The 19,915-nt window shown below is 42.7% G+C and overlaps 1 protein-coding gene across 4 annotated transcripts in view; it reads right to left on the bottom strand.

The window, feature by feature from the left end:
- The window catches only part of znf385b (zinc finger protein 385B), a 342,637-nt gene that overhangs the window by 234,895 nt on the left and 87,827 nt on the right, over positions 1–19,915 (bottom strand). For 2 of the 4 annotated variants that reach the window (XM_078404027.1, XM_078404021.1), the window contains exon 1: positions 13,351–13,907. The exons of the other annotated variants lie outside the window; for them this stretch is intronic. Coding sequence is in view for 1 of the 2 variants with exons in the window: in XM_078404021.1 (XP_078260147.1) it covers positions 13,351–13,375 (25 nt within the window). In the remaining variant the exon portion in view is untranslated. Of the gene's footprint in view, positions 1–13,350; positions 13,908–19,915 lie in introns of those variants that run through there. 4 annotated transcript variants of the gene reach the window in all.

The following is a 19,915-nucleotide window of genomic DNA, read 5'->3' on the forward strand; positions in this document are numbered from 1 at the left end:
TTCCTAACTCAGAAACAGGATGGGATTACTTTCCACCTCCTAGGGAGCACAAACGGAAGCTCTGGAGGTAATGAAGAGGATGAATCCAAGCTTCCTGTTTGTTGGGATTATTGTTCCTCAGTCGTCACTGAAGTGATGGCTGCCATTAGAATCGACAGTCCACAGATCAGTGGGATGGTAAATACAGAGCCTGATGGAATGGCAGTGGCTAGAATTCATTCCTCTCTCAGAGAGGCAGAAATGCCAGGTCATGTCTTCCCTCAGAATACTCTGCTGTAGGAACTTGGGAGGCAAAACCAGACTGGTATTGGTTTATTATTTCACTTGTACCAAGATACAGTGAAATGCTATTGTTTGCATGCTTTCCAATCAAATCAGGTAATATAATAAATGACTACAATCAAGCCATATGCAAGTATAACAGGTAGAAGCAAAGAGAAAAATACCAAAGTGCAGAACATACTTTTTCAGCATTGGAGTATAATAGTCACAGAGAAAAAGTCCAATGTCCTTAATGAGGTAGCTTGGAAGATCAAAACTATACCCTAGCTAATGGAAGGACTATTCAGAAATCAGATAGAGAGGAGAGACTGTTCCATAGTCTGGTGGTGCATTCTCTACTACTTTTGTACCTTCTGCCCAATGGGAGTGGGGAGAAGATTGTATGACTGTGGTGAGAAAGGTCCTTGATATGTTGACTGCTTTCCTGAGGCAATGAGAAGTGTACAAGGAGTAGATGAAGTGTACATGGTGGGGAGTCTGGACTTTGTGGACCATAAGCAGTTTCTGTCTACTCTCTGCCACAGAAGGCAGTGGAGACCAATCCACTGGAAGTATTCAAGAGAGAGTTAGATATAGCTCTTAGGGCTAACGGAATCAAGGGAGATGGGGAGAAAGCAGGAACAGGGTACTGATTCTGGATGATCAGCCATGATCATATTGAATGGCTCGAGGGGCCAAATGGCCTAGTCCTGCATCTATTTTCTAGGTTCCAACTCAGCCTTTAAATATTTCTTATTAGCAGCCAGACACCACTTGCCTTTAACACTTCTGCACATAACTATTTCTTGCAGTGCTGGCCTTTGGAAGGAGCAGCAAGGGGCAGGAAAGCACATCGGATGCACAGAGGGGTCAAGAAAGACACATACTTTCTTCTGTGTCGCCAGATGCTGTCGGTGTAGTCACGTTACTTCCACTGTCATAAAATGAAAGTGAGCTGTTGGTTTTGTTATTCATGGGGATTAAAGTTCGAAAGGAAAGGGAGTATTAATTTGGTGCTGACATTCAAGGCTGTGCTGATAATTGGTATAGTCATGTTGGGGCAAAAAAGACATCTAGCAGTTGTCATCTTGCGTTTTGAGAGAGTGCCCCCATGGGCAAGCAGATGAGAAGGTAAAATAAATGTTACAGTGAAGCATCCAGATATTACCTGCCCTCAGGTGTTCCATGTTGCTGTTAATGAGCATCCTGAGAACACATCTGATCACTGCTTTCAGTATCTTTTGGAACCAGAGGCTTCTCCATCCTCGTGAAACCAAATGGGAAATCTGTGAAGGCCTGAGCAGGTGATGGCAATTATCAAAATCCTACCTGACACATACTGCTAATTTCTATCCAATGCTGTGTTTTGCAAAAGTTCACACACAGCGTTAACATGTGGACTGAAGAACCTACCTCTCATTCAACCCATTGCTACCATCCAGAAAGCGGGCAACACAGTGGCGCAGCAGTAGAGTTGTTGCCTTACAGCGCAGATGCGCGGGTTCAATCCTGACTAGTAGTGCTGTCTGTTCGGACTTTGTACGTTCTCCCCGTGACCGGGTTCCTTTTTTTACAGGTGCACCGGTGTGCTCCCACACTCCAAAGACGTATAGGTTTGTGGGTTAATTGGCTTTGGTAAAATTGTCCCTAGTGTGTAGGATGGTGCTCATGTATTTGTGATCGCTGGTCTGCGCGGACTCGGTGAGCTGATGGGCCTCTTTCCGCGCTGTATCTCTAAAGTCTAACGTCTAAAAGTTCCACTGCCGTTTCTTTTATCTTAGGCTCAGGCCCCACAGTAGAATTTCAGAATATAAAATAGAAAAAGGAAGTTCAGTATATAAATATATACAAACAATAATAGTGCAAAGACAAAAACAATGCCCCCAAGTGAATGTAGTTTGGAGCTCATTTGGAGGTTATCGTGCTTAATAGCTGGATCGTTGTTGGGAAGAAGCTGCTCCGAACATTTTCTTTCCAATGGCAGGAGTGAAATGAGATAATGGCAAGGGTAGATCCATCGATGCTGAGGAGGTCAGACTGGTGATGGACTGAGCAGCGTTCTCCATTTCTTGCAATCTTCTTCGCCCCTGGGCGTTCAAGTTGCTGAACCAGGCCATGATCCAACCAATCAATATGCTCTCCACTGTACACCTGTAGAAGTTTCAGAGAGTATCTATCGACATGTCAAATCTCTCCAATATTCTGCGAGAATGAGGAATTAAATGAGACATTGCTCAATAATACACACAAAATATTCCAAACAGTAGGGATGAATGAATGAGTGGAGTGAGAAATTAAACTGGGTGTCATCTTTTCATACCATGCAACTATTACTTTCCAAGCTTGCCATTAGATGAACGAGGGAGAACAAAACACTGCGCTGGTCACTGACACCAATTTGACCAATAAATGAACAAAATTAAAATATTTTAAATATTTAATATTTAAAATTTAAGTTAAAAAATGTAATAAACAAAAGTATCAACAAGATAAAAATATTTCCTCTACATTTTCACTGACCAATAAATACTTTGTCAACAGTGATGGAATATTGCTAAATCAGCCCATTTTACATGTTCGGGCAGGAAGAGGGGCAGCACAATTTCACAACCAATGGTGTAAGGTGAGAAGGATTTACTGATAGCATGATGGTTGAGTGATATCCTTATATACTCTGGGAGATGAATCCCCTTGAAATTAATGATTGGTGCACATCTAATCTTTGTTGGTAACAGCAAAAATACATGCAGCTCTCACTGACAATTAGGTATTAGTTCAGCCTCTGTTTTACAGAATAAACTGTTTCAGGCTTGCACTCTCTGAAGCTATCCTCAGATTACCAGTCAGTCTGCCTAAACCTATATGATCTCCCGGTTGCTAAACACTTTAACTCCCCCTCCCATTCCCATACTCACCCGTCTGTCCTGGGTAGGGTTGCCAACTGTCCCCTATTAGCCGGGCCATCCCGTATTATAAACCATTATTGGTTTGTCCCGTAAGGGACTGCCCTTGTCCCGTATTAGGCCCAGGGGGCGCTGTGTAGGAAATAAACTGCAGATGCTGGTTAAAATGGAAGGTTGACACAAAATGCTGGAGTAACTCAGTGGGACGGGCAGCATCTCGGGAGAGAAGGAATGGGCGACGTTTCGGGTCGAGACCCTTCTTCAGACTGAAGATTTTAAAAAACAACTAAAATACTTAATTTCTGAGTGTTGTTTTGCACATGTCAACCTTACCCTTCCCTCTCCACCCTCTCCCCAGCCCCACGACAGACCCGACTGAGATTAAACAGCCACTATAACACACGGCTCAGTTTGGGCACGGCGATCTGCGGGCGTGTCTCGGTCACCTGCGCTGTGCGGGCCGCTCGGTCCCACCGGTCGCTCCGCACTCCGTCCCGGCTCAGTGACACTTCCGGTCCGGCCAGCTCCGGCTTCTCCTGCGGCCACTCCGCCTCTTGCTCCGAAGGGGGCCCCTTGACGAAGTCCCAATCCACGCTGATGGGCTGCCCGGCCAGCTCCGACCCGTTCAAACCCTCCATGGCCGCCTGCGCCTCGTTGTAGGTCTCTTAGTCCACCAGAGCGCAGCCCTTGAGGTAGCAGGTGCGCCAGCCCAGGTTGAGGTGCAGGTTCTTGATCTCACCGTACTCAGCAAACTTGTCGTGGATGTCCTTCCTCCTCAGTGGCTTCCTCGTGGACCCCGGTCACAAACAGGATCCACCCCTCCACTGAGCGTTGAGGCCTGGCTCGTCGCCGTCTTGCTCCAAGGAGTCGTAGTCTTCTCGCGGCCTGGATCGAGCGCCTTCCTCGGAGCCAAATCCTCGCCCCTTCCTCTTCTTCGCCTTCTCCTTCAGTTTGTGGATACCTTCGTCGCCCTCATCGTCCATGGCAAAGTCCTTGCCGCTCGCCTCATGGAGGTCCAGCAGAAGATGGGGGACGTTTTGGGTCGAGACCCTTCTTCAGACTGAGGAAGGGCCTCGACCCGAAACGTCACCAATTCCTTCTCTCCCGAGATGCTGCCTGACCCGCTGAGTTACTCCAGCATTTTGTGTCTACCTCCGGACAGTGTAGGCCCAGAGGCCACCTGACGGAGGTTGCATAGCAACCCGCCTCCCGGCACAGATGGCCACCATTGGTAGAGTGGAGCACGTGGCCGCTGGCTGGGTGGTGACGTCACATTGTCCCATATTTGGAAGTGAGGAAGTTGGCAACCCTCGTCCACTGTCAGAGTGAGGCCCACGCAAATTAGAGGAACAGCACCTCATATTTCGCTTTGGCTGCTTACTACCCAGTGGTATGAATATTGACTTCTCCAACTTCAAGTAACCCTTGCCTTTCCTCTCTCTCCATCCCTCCCCCATCCCAGTTCTCCTACCAGCGTGACTGTCCCCTTGATGAACTTTTTTATCTTTGTATGTTTTGTTGCCACCATCCCCAGCTAACAATTCTTCATTTTACTTGATCGATGTCCCCTTTGATGTCTTGTTTTCACACCTCATATTCTTTATCTCTGTGTCTCCCTCTACCCTGACTCTTAGTCTGTAGAAGGGTCTTGACCCGAAATATCATTCCTTCTATCCAGAGATGCTGCCTGTCCCGCTGAGTTACTCCCGCATTTTGTGTCTATCTTCAATGTAAACCAGCATCTGCAGTTGTTCTTCTAACCAATTGGTAATCTAATTTCTGAGCAGAGATCTTTGGAAGTAAAATTGCAAGACGAGACATTCACTATCAAAGTGAAAATGGAAATTCAATAACTGCAAAATAGGAAATGTATTAACTAAACCTAAGAACCACTGATATAGATAAAACAATCACTCCCAGTAACTGAGGAGACAAAGCCAGTTAAAAAAATTAAAGCTACGTCAGTTTATAATCAATCCAGACAGAATAAAAACCATGGAATGAGTTCCAAAGATAATAAAACCCTCAATAATTTGTCAGGCTATGTGTAAGTCAGATAAAATATTCTGACATACTAGAGCACATCGACACAAAGCAAAATAAAACACATGATTATTGATGATGGAACAGGATTCAAAGGGGCTTTGGACATGAAGTGCTCAGAACCTCTGATTCTGAATAAAGACAAAAGCATTCTTTAAAGAAAATGGAGCAGCTGGCCTTGCCTCAAATTTCCCAATTCCTTGATTGCCATTCAAACTCTGTCAAGTTCAGTTACCTAGCATCTTATTTTTTTAGTTTAGTTTAGAGATACAGAGCTGAAACAAGCCCTTCAGCCCACCAAGTCCCCGCCGGCCAGCAATTCCCGCACACTTACACTATCCGACACACACTCGAGACAATTTACAATTATACCAAGCCAAGTAACCTACAAACCTGTACATCTTTGGAGTGTGGGAGGAAACCAGAGATCCCGGAGAAAACTCACACAGGTCACGGGGAGAATGTACAAACTCCGTACAGACAAGCACCTGCAGTCAGGATGGAACCCGGGTTTCCTGCGCTGTAAGGCAGCAACTCTACTGCTGCACAACCGTGCCACCCTCTGGAAGAAACTGAGTACTTTTGGCACATTCAGGGCCTTGGTGTGTCCGCTGGGAGAGTTGTTCCCAGGAGATCGAGCATCAGGCAGAATTCATGCAAACAAACATATCAGAGGTATAAGAAGGCCACTTGGCCCCTCAAACCTGCTCTATCATTCAATAAGATTATTTGAATGTAATTTCTTCTATGTATTTCTACATCCATGCCTCCCGAAGCATAACTCATTACCCCAAGTATTTATTTTCCTCTGTCTTTGAATATTCAAAGATTCAGCTTCCACCCTTCTTTGAGGAAGAAAATTCCAAAGTCACATTACATAGCAAAACATATTGTCTCAATTCTGTCTTAAATGGATGGCTCCTTATTTTTAAAGAGTCACCCCTACTTACAAATTAACCTACAACTGGAAGCATCTTCTCCAAATCCACCTTCTAAAGATCATACAGAACCTTAAGTGCCACTTTAGTCCATTCTCACTCTTCCAAAGTCTAACAGATACAAGACTAGCCTCTCACATCAGTCTGAAGAAGGGTCTCGACCCGAAACGTCACCCATTCCTTCTCTCCAGACATGTTGCCTGACCCGCTGAGTTACTCCAGCATTTTGTGACACCTTCGATTTGTACCAGCATCTGCAGTTATTTTCCTACACAGACTAGCCTATCCAATCTTTTCTCATTAGAAACTGGCCTATTTCAGGGATAAAGTCAAGTGAACCTTCTCTGAATTACTTCCAGGACTTTATTTAAGGTTTATCATATCTTAAATAAAGAGACTAATACTGCCTGTGCTTCTCCAAAATGAGTCATAGAATCATAAGCACAGAAATAGGCTCTTCAGCTTACCATGTGCATGAGACCAATTTATGCCAATCTTGTTTATTGGCATTTGATGCACTGCCTTCTATGTCTTGGCAAATAAGGTGTTCATCAGATACTTTTTAAATGTGAGATTATATTCCTTTACCACCTTCTCCGTGAGAATGTTCCAGCTTGTAACCATCCTCGGCAAGAAAATAATTTTCCTCAAATTCTTTCAAACTCTTTTACGCCTGATCCTCTGGTTTTAGATGTCTCCATTATGAGGAAAGTTGTTCACTATCCATTCTCTCCAGGCCCCTCTTAATTTGAATACCTCTATCGGTCCCCCTACTGCCTTATCCACACCAAGGAAAGCAAACCTAGCCTATCCAGTCTTGATTCATCACTGAAACGATCCATGCCAAACAAAAGCCTGGTAAATCTCCTTTGCATCTTCTTCAGTACAATCATGTCCTTCTCACCAATTCATTACCCCTAAGAATAACAGTAACATTCATTAACTTTCCAAAAGTGGCGGCGCTCGCCTGCAGTCCATTTGTCTTTTTCTTTCTTGTCTTATTTCTAATGTTAAATGTATGTTATGGTTTAGTTTTAGTTGTGTATTATGTGGGGAGGGGGGGTTTGGGGGTGGGGGAAACTTTTTTCTTGTCTTGTTCTTCAACGGAGATGCAACCTTTTTTTGGGGTCGTATCTCCATTCGCGTTGTGGCCTAGCATCATGGAGCTTGCAGCCTCCAACTAAAATAGACCTCAAGGGTTCCAGTCGCAGAGCCCATGGACCTACTTACCATCGCGGAGCTGGCTGACTTCGGAGGCTGTGGTGGCGCTGCATTTGCGGCTGTGACTGGACTTCGGAGGCTTAGGCCGCGGGCCCTGTGGACTGTGACATTGGGAGCTCGCAGGTCCCTGGTTGGCAATCGGTTTGTGAGCTCCAGCAACAGCATCTTCGTTCACCCAGAATCGTGGGGCTTGGATCGGCCCATTGAAGGACCTTTCATCGTCCGGCACAGCTTAAATTCAGCCGAGGGATCTTCCCGAGAGTCGGGAGCCTTGATCGCCTCGACGCAGCAGTTGAAGCAGCAGGAAAGAGATAAGACTTTCTTCCTACCTTCCATCACAGTGAGGAGGTGCCTGGAGGAGAGTCACTGTGATGGATGTTTGTGTTGAATTATGTAGTTGTGTGTTTTTGTTGCTTGTGACTGCATGGTAACTAAATTTCATTCAAACTTGTTTTTGAATGACAAATAAAGAAATTCAATTCAATTCAATTAATTACTTGCTGCACCATCATGCAATGGCTTCCTGGGATCCGAATGACCCGACTTGTGAAGATACAACTTTACGTAAATTCTTCCATACACGTTCAAAGCATTTTAAGCTAATGGTAATAACAATAATAATAATAATAATAATAATAATAATAATAATAATAATAATAATAATAATAATAATAATAATAATAATAATAATAATAATAATAATAATAATAATAATAATAATAATAATAATAATAATAATAATAATAATAATAATAATAATAATAATAATAATAAAATCCTTCCTGGCATTCTTAATGACTGGGTACAGTATCTATTCCACTAGTTTAATTCCAGGAAGCGTTGGGGAGATTATTCAATTAAATTGAATAATTCTAGCAAGAGTATGGAGGATGATGTGGTATGGGTAGGTAAAGAAAATGGGCATTTCTGACCAATGGCAAAATTGACTTATAAACAGGAATGGAGCCTTTACAAAACATGGAAACTACCTATATTGGCCTTTTGTAATTCATGCACCAGGATACTCTGATCCCTTTGCATCTCAGACCTCTGCAATCTCTCACCATTTAGATAAAATGCATTACTGTATTTTTTTCCTGGCAAAATAGACAATTTTATATTTCTTACGTTATACTCCATTTGACCACTCACTTAATCCAGCTAAACCTCTCCATGACCTACTTCTGTCCTCTCCACAAATCTCCAATCTTTGTTTCATCGGCAGATTTAACACTATATCTTTGGTGCTTTCATCCGTGACATTGAAATGAAATATAAAAGTCTGAGGTCCCCACATCGCTCCCTGTACCAACCATCATTATATCTCGCCAGTCAGCACAGCACCCCTTTAGGCATTCTCATTGTTTCCTCTTCATCGGCCTGGAGTATTGGCTCAAGCTCCTTTGAATTTTTGAAACTAGCTTCAGAGTATTATCGAGAAAAGATTTTGTTCTATATTAATCAATTTTATTAAATGTGAATGTGTGGTTGTTTCTTGCCCTTTAAACCTCGGAACTTTGATCCTGTTCCATTATTTCTTGCCCGCGTCCATTTCTTGCATTGGTTGACTAAAATTAATGCTGGACTCATACCGCAGAATCTTTTTTCAGTCGATGATCAGTGTGTCTTCCATTATGAACCTACAATGCCCTCCATAATGTTTGGGACAAAGACCCATCATTTATTTATTTGCCACCGTACTCCACAATTTGAGATTTGTAATAGAAAAAAAATCACATGTGGTTAAAGTGCACATTGTCAGATTTTAATAAAGGCCATTTTTACACATTTTGGTTTCACCATGTAGAAATTACAGCAGTGCTTATACATAGTCCCCCAATTTCAGGACACCATAAGGTGTGGGGCACAGCAATGTCATGTAAATGAAAGTCGTCTTTTTTTGTATTTTGTTGCAAATCCTTTGCATGCAATAACTGCTGTGGTTGCTCCTTTAAGTACTTCTTGGCAAACTGTAACCTGGCCATCCTATTTTTGCGGCTAACCAGTGGTTTGCATCTTGCAGTGTAGCCTCTGTATTTCTGTTCCACTCCTGACTCCTGAAGAGTGTTTCTGATCTGTCGGACAGGTGTTTGGAGGTCTTCCTTGGCCTGTCAGTCCCTTTGCGATTAGTTAGCTCACCAGTGCTCATTCTTCTTAATGATGTTCCAAACAGTTGATTTTGGTAAGCGTAAGGTTTGGCTGATGTCTCTAACAGTTTTATTCTTGCTTTTCAGTCTCATAATGGCTTCTTTGACTTTCACTGGCACAACTTTGAAGCCATGTGTCACAAACATTATGGTGCCCTGAAATGGGGGGACTATGTATAAACACAGCTGTAATTTCTACATGGTGAAACCAAAATGTATAAAAATACCCTTAAATAAAATCTGACAATGTGCACTTTAACCACATGTGATTTTTTCTATTACAAAATCTCAAATTGTACAGTACAGAGGCAAATAAATAAATGATGGGTCTTTGTCCCAAAGATTGTGGAGGGCACTGTTCATGTTAGACACAAAAAGCTGGAATATCTCAGTGGGACAGGCAGCATCTCTGGAGAGAAGGAATGGGTGACGTTTTGGGTCAAGAAAAAGGGTCTCAACCCAAAAGGTTACGCATTCCTTCTCTCTAGAGATGCTGCCTGAGTTACTCCAGCTCTTTGTGTCTACCTTCAGTTTAAACCAGCATCTGCAGTTCCTACCAACACATGAACCTACATGTTTACTGACTCAGGGCAGATCAGTGTAACCTGATAGCTTGGTAAATCACCTTTGCATGGAAAGAGACCATATAAAATATTGCTGAGCAGTACCATTGTAGAGTCATAGTCATACAGCACAGAAACAGTCCCTTTGGTTCAACTTGCCCATACTGACCATGCTGACCAAGATGTCCCAACTACACGAGTCTCATTTGCACATATTTAGCTCATATCCCTCTAAACGTTTCTGTCGACACACCTGTCCAAATGGCTTTTCAATATTATAGTTTCTGCCTCAAGTACATCCTCTGGCATCTCATTCCATATACCCATCACCCTCTGTGTGAAAAAGTTGCCATTCAGATTCCCCTTTCACCTTAAACCTAAGTCCTCTGGTTCTTGACTCCCCTGCTCTAGGTAAAAGTCTGTGTATTAACCCTATCTATTCTCCTCATGATCTTATGCATCTCTATAAGATCACCTTCCATTCTCCTGTGCTCCAAGGAATACATTCCCAGCCTGCCCAATGTGTCCGCATACTCAGGCCCTCAAGTCCCAATGATATCTTTGCAAATCTTCTTCGCATTCTTTCAAGCTAAAGAACTTCTTTCCTGTGGCAGGATGACCAAAACTGAACACAATATTCCAACTGTGCCCTCACCATCTCATCCTTCAAGGTCAATTGGATGGAGTCCATATTAATGTAACCCATTTGTTTGGTCATGGAAAGAGTACGATTAGCAGCACAAATTATTATTACTCGTTCCAATTTTGTTTATGTACTTAATATAGAAAATAAAACTGGAAAAGTCCAGCCTGATACACAACAGTGAAGTGTTACAACTTTAACTGGTACATTACTGCCAACAGCTGTAACCTACTGAATGTCTTGGAGAAACTCTGTCACTAACATGTGGAACAAAGGGATGCACCAGATTTTCGTGGTGCACAGTTCCAATGTTTAGAGATACAGAATGGAAACAGGCCCATTGGCCAACCGAGTCAGTGCCAACTACGGATCGATATACATTAGTTCCATGCCAATTATCCACGGACCTGCACATCTTTGGAATGTGGGAGGAAACCGGAGCACCTGGACAAATCAAACGCAGTCACGGGGAGAATGTACAAACTCTGCACAGACAGCAGGATTGAACCTGCGTCTCTGGTGCTGTGAGGCAGCAACTCCATTGCTGAACCATTGTGCCGCCCAATGGAACAGCACAGGCACAGATAAAGCTAGAAGTACTGAAGGATGCGCTGTCACATTGCAGCGTGGTAATCCGACAACTAGATTAATGGGGTGTTTGAAAACGGATGTTTGGCTGCCCAGCCTGTTAGGCTTCACCAGGTTTAATCCTGCTATTCTCTGGAATTGCACACATTTTCAGGGTGGAATATCTGCCCGAACAACATTTTGAGCACAAATTCCTCCACAGATTTCTGATAATCTAATCCCAAAGATATTATTTCTAATTATTTTGAGATAGCATGGAAACGGGCCCTTTGGCCCACTGAGCCCCTCCCCCAACCATTCCTCCCAACCTGTTTACACTAGTTCTCTGTTATTCCACTTTCGCATCCACTCAGTACACGCCAGGGGCAATTTTCAGAGGCCAATTAACCTACAAACCCGCAAGTCTTTGGAATGTGGGGGGAAACTGGAGCACCCAGAAAAAAACCCACATGGTCACAAGAGGAACATGCAAACTCCACAGTCAGCACCTGGGAGAGAATTTAAGAAAGCCTTGGCCGAATGATTGAGCATTGTGTACAGATATCTGTGTCTTTGTGCGTGATGTTATTATCTGTTATCTGCAAAACCAACAGCGCCCATGTACAGGTCCGAGTAATATAATTTAGGCAGTTTTGATCGAATCGCAACTTCCCGACGAAGCTGTTTAAGGAACACAGGTCTTGCTACTCCGCACAAGCATTCGTTTGTTTGGCAATATATAAACCCGTGCCGTCTGTACTCTTGAGTAACTGTCTCCCGGGGCAATTCCTACGTGACATCACGGAATAAAGTCTCGCTCTCCATAAGTCGAGTCCTCGATTGATTTCTCTGTCAGCGCCCGAGGTCAGGATGGAAACCGGGTCTCTGGCGCAGTAGAGGCAGCAACTTTATCAGCTACGCCACTGTGAAAGTCTAATCTAGTGGTAATATAATATCGTGGTCATAATTGCCTCTGCTAATCAACTGTTAATCTACTAATAAAAAAAAGATAAAATTGGCGTTTAGTTAGGGTTTTTCATTATTTTATCTCTGAGGTCAAGGATTAAAGTTAAATGCTTATCTTCTTATGTATAAAAAGATAAATAGCTAGCAGAGTATCTGTGAAAGGATACTGCAGAGTTTCAGCATTTTTTTACTTGCCCAACCTGCAAGTTGCAGCTATTACAAAGAACTGCAAGGGTTTCTTCAGACTATTCCACACATCATTTAATTGTGCGCAAGGCAACATATTGTTCACAAGGCAACATCAGAAATAGACAAAAGCTGCTGACAAAAATATTAGGTGTGTATAATTTCTTCAGTGAAGCATATGCTCTAAATCTGTTATATAATACTCTTCAGTTGAAAATGTGTTCTTTACTGAAATCTAATTCAGAATCGATGACAAATAACTCAATCGGTAAGGTTTAGTTTATTCAATAACGTTCTAATAAAAAATAACTGTACAGAACTGTAAAAAATAATGCTAGTTTGCTAGCCTATGTTCTAAAAGATTTCACCATCAAAATAAAAATCACATGAACCAGGTTAAAAACTATCAGTTATGAGTTTTTCATGGTTGATTGCTGCACTGCCCTGGACAGTTCGATTTTATAAAATCCACTGATGGAAACACATTTCTGAAGATGCGAGATAATATGTTTTCTTCATTTCGAACGCTGCACAACATCCAGTACTAAAATCGAGAAATGAAAATCTAAAATTTACCGTATGAGTTTGTCACATCGATATAATTTATCTATCAAAAACAGACCAATGTTTCAAGGACATCATCAGTAAGGTCAGTGCATCACTTAGAATTAAAGAGCTATCGTGATAGTTTACAAAAATAAGCTTCAACAGACAGGATTAAAGGACAATATCTAAACTATGCAGAACACACACAAATATTAATGAAAGATAAATGATATATACTTTCATCATAGTTGCTATAAAAAGGAATAAATGAAAGAGAATAGATTAAAAACATAAATTCAGGTTTACAGATTATCCAGATCATCTCTGTTGGTGATATGTCAAAAAGGAATACTATCTGGCACTTACCTTTCTTGAGAAATCCGTTCCACATTATGAATGCAGCATCAAAAATACTGTAGTAATGCCGTAAAGAATGAAAGTCTAATGCGATAGCTGTGCCGTTAAAAACTCTACGGTTTCTTGTGAGACAATCTATTTTTCCAACTCAGAAATCAGGTGTTCTTTATAATCGAGATAGCCTTAGATTTCCCTGGATGCAGATGGATCATTTAAAATCTTGTCCACTGTCTGCAACACTTTGAGGATGAAAATGAACATTTCAGTCCTTTTTGAAAGCAAGCTATGTAATTTTCGTTCAATAGCAAGGTGCTGCTACATGTTACCATGAAGGAAATGTGCCTCTCGGAAGAAATCCAAGCAGCAAAACATGTAGAAACAGGCAGCGCAAGTCCCCATTGGCAGTGAAGATAATCTCCAGCAGTCACATATTCAGAGACTACAATGTTACAATTACTGGTTGCTCAGCATGGCCAGATCAAGCTACACAGATGAAGATTCATCTAAGAACATTGTGTTGCTGCTAAAAATAGCACATCCCTTTTCAATGATAAACAGCTGAGACAGAAGGAAATCAGTGTTCCACACTTCCATAATTTAACTGGCATTCCAGCAAAGAAGGGATGACAAATCCAAAGCTGATGAGTTATTATTGTGAGGGGCGCAGAAAATCAGGGTAATTGGCTATTTTCAGACAAACCAAACCAACATCTGATATCATTAGACATGGCAGCTGAGAAAGAAACAAAAAAACAGTAAAGGCTTGTTGTGAATGGTACAAATTGTAAAGTGTAGTTTAATAGGCAAGTAAATCTAATGCAAGCTCTTGTCCTGAATGTTAACTAGAATTAATTGAACCAGTTGTAATGAGTAATGGATCATGCCTTATTCTGTGTAAAATCAGACTCCTTTGTGCCACTTTTTAAGGGAAAATTACTTCATTTAGAAACTAATGCAAACGTTACAAGAGTTAAATAAACGAAGTTATATTTTATTGTACTGCAGAGAAATCGCACTTGCACTGAAGTGCTTTCTAAAATGCTCAAGATGGATTGCATTGCTTTTTAGTATTATGTTCAGGATGGGAAGGCATTTATTAGCTGCTTATTCAGTGAATACACACTACTTAAAAAAATGCAGATTTTTGTATCCATTTTATTTCCAACAGTATGAAATATTACTGTCCCAGATTTTTCTGATAAATATTGGTGGTTCTGAATAGAACTCTTTCTTTTTACCCATCGGGAACTTTTGCTGCTGCTTGCTCTCCCCAGTTTAAAAATGCCTTACTTATGGACACCCCTGCATTTGATCAATCTCCGATAAAAGGCTCTGCTCTTGAGCATTGAGGCAGTGTGGTGGCGCAGCAGTAGAGTTGCTGCCTTACAGTGCCAGAGACCCGGGTTCCATCCTGACCAAGGTGCAGTCTGTACAGAGTTTACACAGTATGTTCTCCCTGTGACCACGTGGGTTTTCTCCAGGTGCTCTGGTTTCCTCCCACATTCCAAAGACGTACATGTTTGTAGGATAGCGTTAGTGTATGGAGGTCGCTGGTCGACGAGGACATGGTGGACCGAAGGGCCTGTTTCCGTGCTGTATCTCTACACTAAAACATTGAACCTATGGAGAGTGGTGAGCACAGCCCAGTCAATCACTGGCTTATCACTTCCTTCCATCTTGTTCAACTTCACGATGCGATGCATCAGGAAAGCTAGACGTATCATCAAGGATGCCTCCTGACTATTCCCTTTTCAAATTTCTGGGAGAAGATACAGATGATTGAAAACCCGGATCATGAGATTTAAGAACAGCTCTTCCTCACTGCTATAAAACTCCTGAACGATTCACCTTGTTCATACCTATTTCCCAGAGGTGCTGTCATGTGCCCTCACTCCAAACTCCACCCCTGCTATTGCATTCCTACAGATCGCACCACAATCTTTGCACTACTCTTCCCTTTTGCATTCATCAATGTGTTTATTGGTGTATCTGTCATCATTTCAAGATTTCAAGATCAATTTATTGTCACATGTACCAATTAAGGTACAGTGAAATTTGAGTTACCATACAGCCATACTAAGTGAAAAGCAACAAGACACACAGCCACATAAAATAAAATTTAACATAAACATCCACCACAGCGGATTCCACTTCCTCACTGTGATGGAAAGTAATCAAGTTCAATAATCTTCCCCTTTGTTCACCCGCGGTCGGGGCTGTTGAACCATCTGCAGTCGCCACTGCCGGCTGTCCAAAGCCCTCGTGTCGGGATGGTCAAAAACTCCCGCGTCGGGACAGTTGAAAAACTCTCCGCGGCATGGAGTTCCCTAGTCGGCCTCTTCTTACCAGAGACTGCAGGCTTCATGATGTTGAAGTCCACAGGCCCCGCGGTCAGAGCTCTCCACACTTGATCCCCAGCAAAGGATCGCACCTCCGCAATGTTAAAGTACGCGCCGCGCCCGCAGCATGAAGCGCCAGGCCAGTCTCCAGGAAAGGCTGCCAACTCCTCGATGTTAGGCCGCAGTGGGGACGGAGAAAAATCGCATCTCCGTCGAGATAAGAGATTGAAAAAATGTTTCCCCCAACTCCCCCCCCCCCCCACCCCCCCCCCCCCCCACATAAAACAAACCAAGGAACACTAAAACATATTTTTAACACATAAAATAACAAAATCAGCAGAAAGGACAGACAGACTATTGGCGAGGCAGCCAATGCTCGTGGCGCCACCCGGTGTTCATAAATAATTTAGTTTAGTTTAGAGCTACAGTGCGGAAACAGGCCCTTTGGCCCACCACGTCTGCGCCGACCAGTGATCCCCGCACATTAACACTATCCTACACACACTAGCGATAATTTTACACAGATACTAAGCCAAGTAACCTACAAACCTGTACGTCTTTGGTGTGTGGGAGGAAACCGAAGATCTCGGAGAAAACCCACGCGGTCAAGGGGAGAACGTACAAACTCCGTGCAGACAACGCCCGTAGTCGGGATCGAACCCGGGTCTCCGGCGCCGCAATCGCTGTAAGGCAGCAACTCTACTGTTGCGCCATCGTACCACCCTGTTTACTCTACGAGGTTCATGCAAGCAAGCAATTTTATTTCACTCTAATGTACTTCACAACAAACTAATGCGAATGTGAAATTCAAAAGGTTGACATGCTTTTGATGCCATTTGTTACAATACTGTGGAAATATGGTTACCATATTGAGCGATTATGGTGTGTTTTCCAATTTATGCACAAAATTGACTGGTGGTCATCTGGCATGGTCCATAGTAGATAAACAGTGAAGGCCCAAACTTACCCGGCAGAAGTGAGTGCTTTATTTATCTTCATGTTCCACCACGAGATTTCCCGAGGGGTCCAATAGCAGAATTCGAAGTTGTTTAAAGATCATCCACTATTTACACTAGAAACTGACTCATTAGGTTAGATCTGGTGGAGGATTCATAATCCCAATGAGGAATGTGGGAATGAGGAGGAGGGAACAAAGGGAAAAGGAATAACAAGGAACTGCAGTTGCTGTTTTTTACCAAAGGGAGACAAAAATGCTAGAGCAACTCAACAGGTCAGGCAGCATCTCTGGAGAACATGAATAGGTGACGTTTCAGGTTGGCACCCGGGGAAGCGGAAAACAAGAGGGGCAAGGTAGGGCAGGCAATAGGTGAACATTGGCGAGGAGGTTTTTTGTTAGGCAGATTGTTGGACAAAGGCCAGAGATGCAAAGACAGATGTGAGCGCAGAAAGTATAAAGAGTTATGAATTGTGAAACTCGAGGGTAGAAAAGTGGTGAATTGTGTAGCCATTGGAATGGGTGGAGGGGGAGGAGAGAAACCAGTGCAAGGTCAGACACAGCTCAGGGAGGCAAGTGTGGGGGAAGAGGAGGAAAGGAGAGGACACCCTTGGGGGAGAAAGGGGAAGGGGTTAGTTACCTATAATTGGAGAATTCAATGTTCATGCTGTTGGGTTGCAGACTCCCCAAGTGGAACATGAGGTGCTGTTCCTCTAGTTTGTGTGTGGGCCTCAGTCTGGCAATGGAGGCAGCCCAGGACTGAAAGGTCATTCAGGGAATGGGTAGGGTAGTTAAAATAGTTAGTAACTGGGAGATCCAGTAGGCCTTGACGGACTGAGCGTAAGTGTCCGGCAAGGTGGTTACCAAGTCTACGCTCAGTCTCGCAGATGTACAGAAGGCTACATCGGGAACACTGGATGCAGTAGATGAGGTTAGAGAAGGTGCATGTGAACCTCTGTCTCACCTGGAAAAGGAAAATGATATGAGGAAAGGGAAGGCAGGCTTATTTTAAATTAGTCAATGTCATTAATTTTTTTAATGGTTACTACTTTTTCAATAATTTTTCATTTATAATAATTTGTAATATTTTTTAAATGCTTCTGAAGCCTTTCATTATTTCGATGGCCAAATTTGGGACTGGATTTTTCACAAGTACTCACAACTTCAGAAGCATTGTTTACTAACCTTTTTGGAAAGCGGCCAGACTGGCAATCTGAAACACTGCATTTAAATGAGAACTTACTCTTGATTTTGATCATGTACATGAAGACTCTAGATGTTAATAATAGACTAGTTTCTGCAGATTGCAAACAAGAAGACAATATCGGCTTCTTAATTTAAAGTGCAGGGAATAATGAGTACTGGTTTTGTGAATTCGACATCATAATTGTTTGAATCCTCAGAAGGCAGTGGAGGCCAATTCTCTGAATGCATTCAAGAGAGAGCTAGATAGAGCTCTTAAGGATAGCGGAGTCAGGGGGTATGGGGAGAAGGCAGGAACGGGGTACTGATTGAGAATGATCAGCCATGATCACATTGAATGGTGGTGCTGGCTCGAAGGGCCGAATGGCCTCCTCCTGCACCTATTGTCTATTGTCTATTGAAACCTTTGCACAATTTTTTTTAGTTACGGAGCCTCAATAACAATTTGGATTTTTGATTCAACCGAGTTAAAATGTTCATTGCTCTACATATTAAATTGAAGTATAATTATTAAAACAATGCACGTTTACCAGCAGTTGCACTCTCACTGCTTCTGGGAAACAATCTTGAGAGCATAAAACTTAATTTTCATCATTGCGAGGCTCATTATTACTTTAAGATCGTTATCTGTGATCCAATTGTGTCGTTTTAATTTGGTGAGGCTTGGCATGGTTGCAAATGAATGTACTAACAAAGACAAGTAAACTTTATGGGCTCCGTGCCATAGTATAGGATTCTTTTGAAATCAAAACAACAGCAGAAACAGGGTTGTCTTCCTTTGTGATTAGACAGCTCAGGTTGAACACTCAATGTCACTCCTCCTGCACTGACTGAAAGTAAGTCAGCAAAAAAATCAACTGCACAATTGACAATCTGAGATTATAATCATCAAGGAATTAGTTATATTTTCAATCTCTTTATCAAAAAAATTGCACTCGCTGCAATCACAATTGATTAAAAAAAAATCACCATACAGTAATACTCCGATTAGTCACTCTTCACAATTCCTGATGGATCGACACATGGCCTTTCCCAGTGATATCTCTCTTGCTCCCTTTAAAATCACTTGGCCCACAGTTTCCATTCACTGAGCCCCATTTCAAAGTTTTCAAAGGTTTCAAAGGTCTTTTATTGTTACGTGTACCAAATAAGGTACAGTGAGATTCGTATTACAATACAGCCATACTAAAATAAAGCAACAAGACACACAACTACATCAAAGTTAACATAAACATTCACCACAGCGGATTCCCCACATTCCTCACTGTGATGGAAGGCAATAAAGTCTAATCTTCTTCCCTCAATTTTCTCCCGCGGTCAGGCAATCGAAGCTCTCGCAGCCGGCGGTCGAAGCCCGCGCGTCGGGGCGATTGAAGCTCCCGCGTTGGGGCGATCGAAGTTCCTGTGGCCTGGAGCTCCCGGTCGGTCTCTAACCAGAGACCGCGAGCTCCACGATGTTAAAGTCCGCAGGCTCCTGCAGTTGGAGCTCAGAGGTCGATCCCTGGCAAAGGAATTGCCCGCTCCACGATGTTAAGTCTCTCAGGCTCCCACAGTTGGAGCTCCCAAAGTCGATCTCCAGCAGAGGCCGCCAACTTCACAATGTTAGGCCACAGCGCAGATGGAGATACGATACGGAAAAAAAAAAAATTTGCATCTCCGTCGAGGTAAGAGATTTTAAAAGAGTTTCCCCACCCCCCCCAACCCCCACATAAAACCAGCTAAAGAACACTAAAACATACATTTAACACATACTATAAAACAACAGAGAAGGAAGTGACAGACAGACTTTTGGCGAGGCAGCCATTGGTGGTGCCACCATCTCCTCTTAAAGTCACCATGACTGTGTTTCCTGTATCTCTTTATAAACACTATGGCCGTTCCTCTAGCTCCTTTAAGCTCACATGGGCAATGTTCCCTGCACTCCCATTAAACATCAGATTCACTGGAAAGTATACTATAATACTGTGCAATATCTAATGAAAAGTGTATTCTAAGTGTGTTGCGATATTAACAACATGCAAAAGTATGGAAAACCTGGCAGAACAGAACCAACGGAATTCTACTGTATATACCATCT

Source organism: Rhinoraja longicauda, chromosome 8 (assembly GCF_053455715.1).
Source record: "Rhinoraja longicauda isolate Sanriku21f chromosome 8, sRhiLon1.1, whole genome shotgun sequence".
Lineage (NCBI taxonomy): Eukaryota > Metazoa > Chordata > Chondrichthyes > Rajiformes > Arhynchobatidae > Rhinoraja > Rhinoraja longicauda.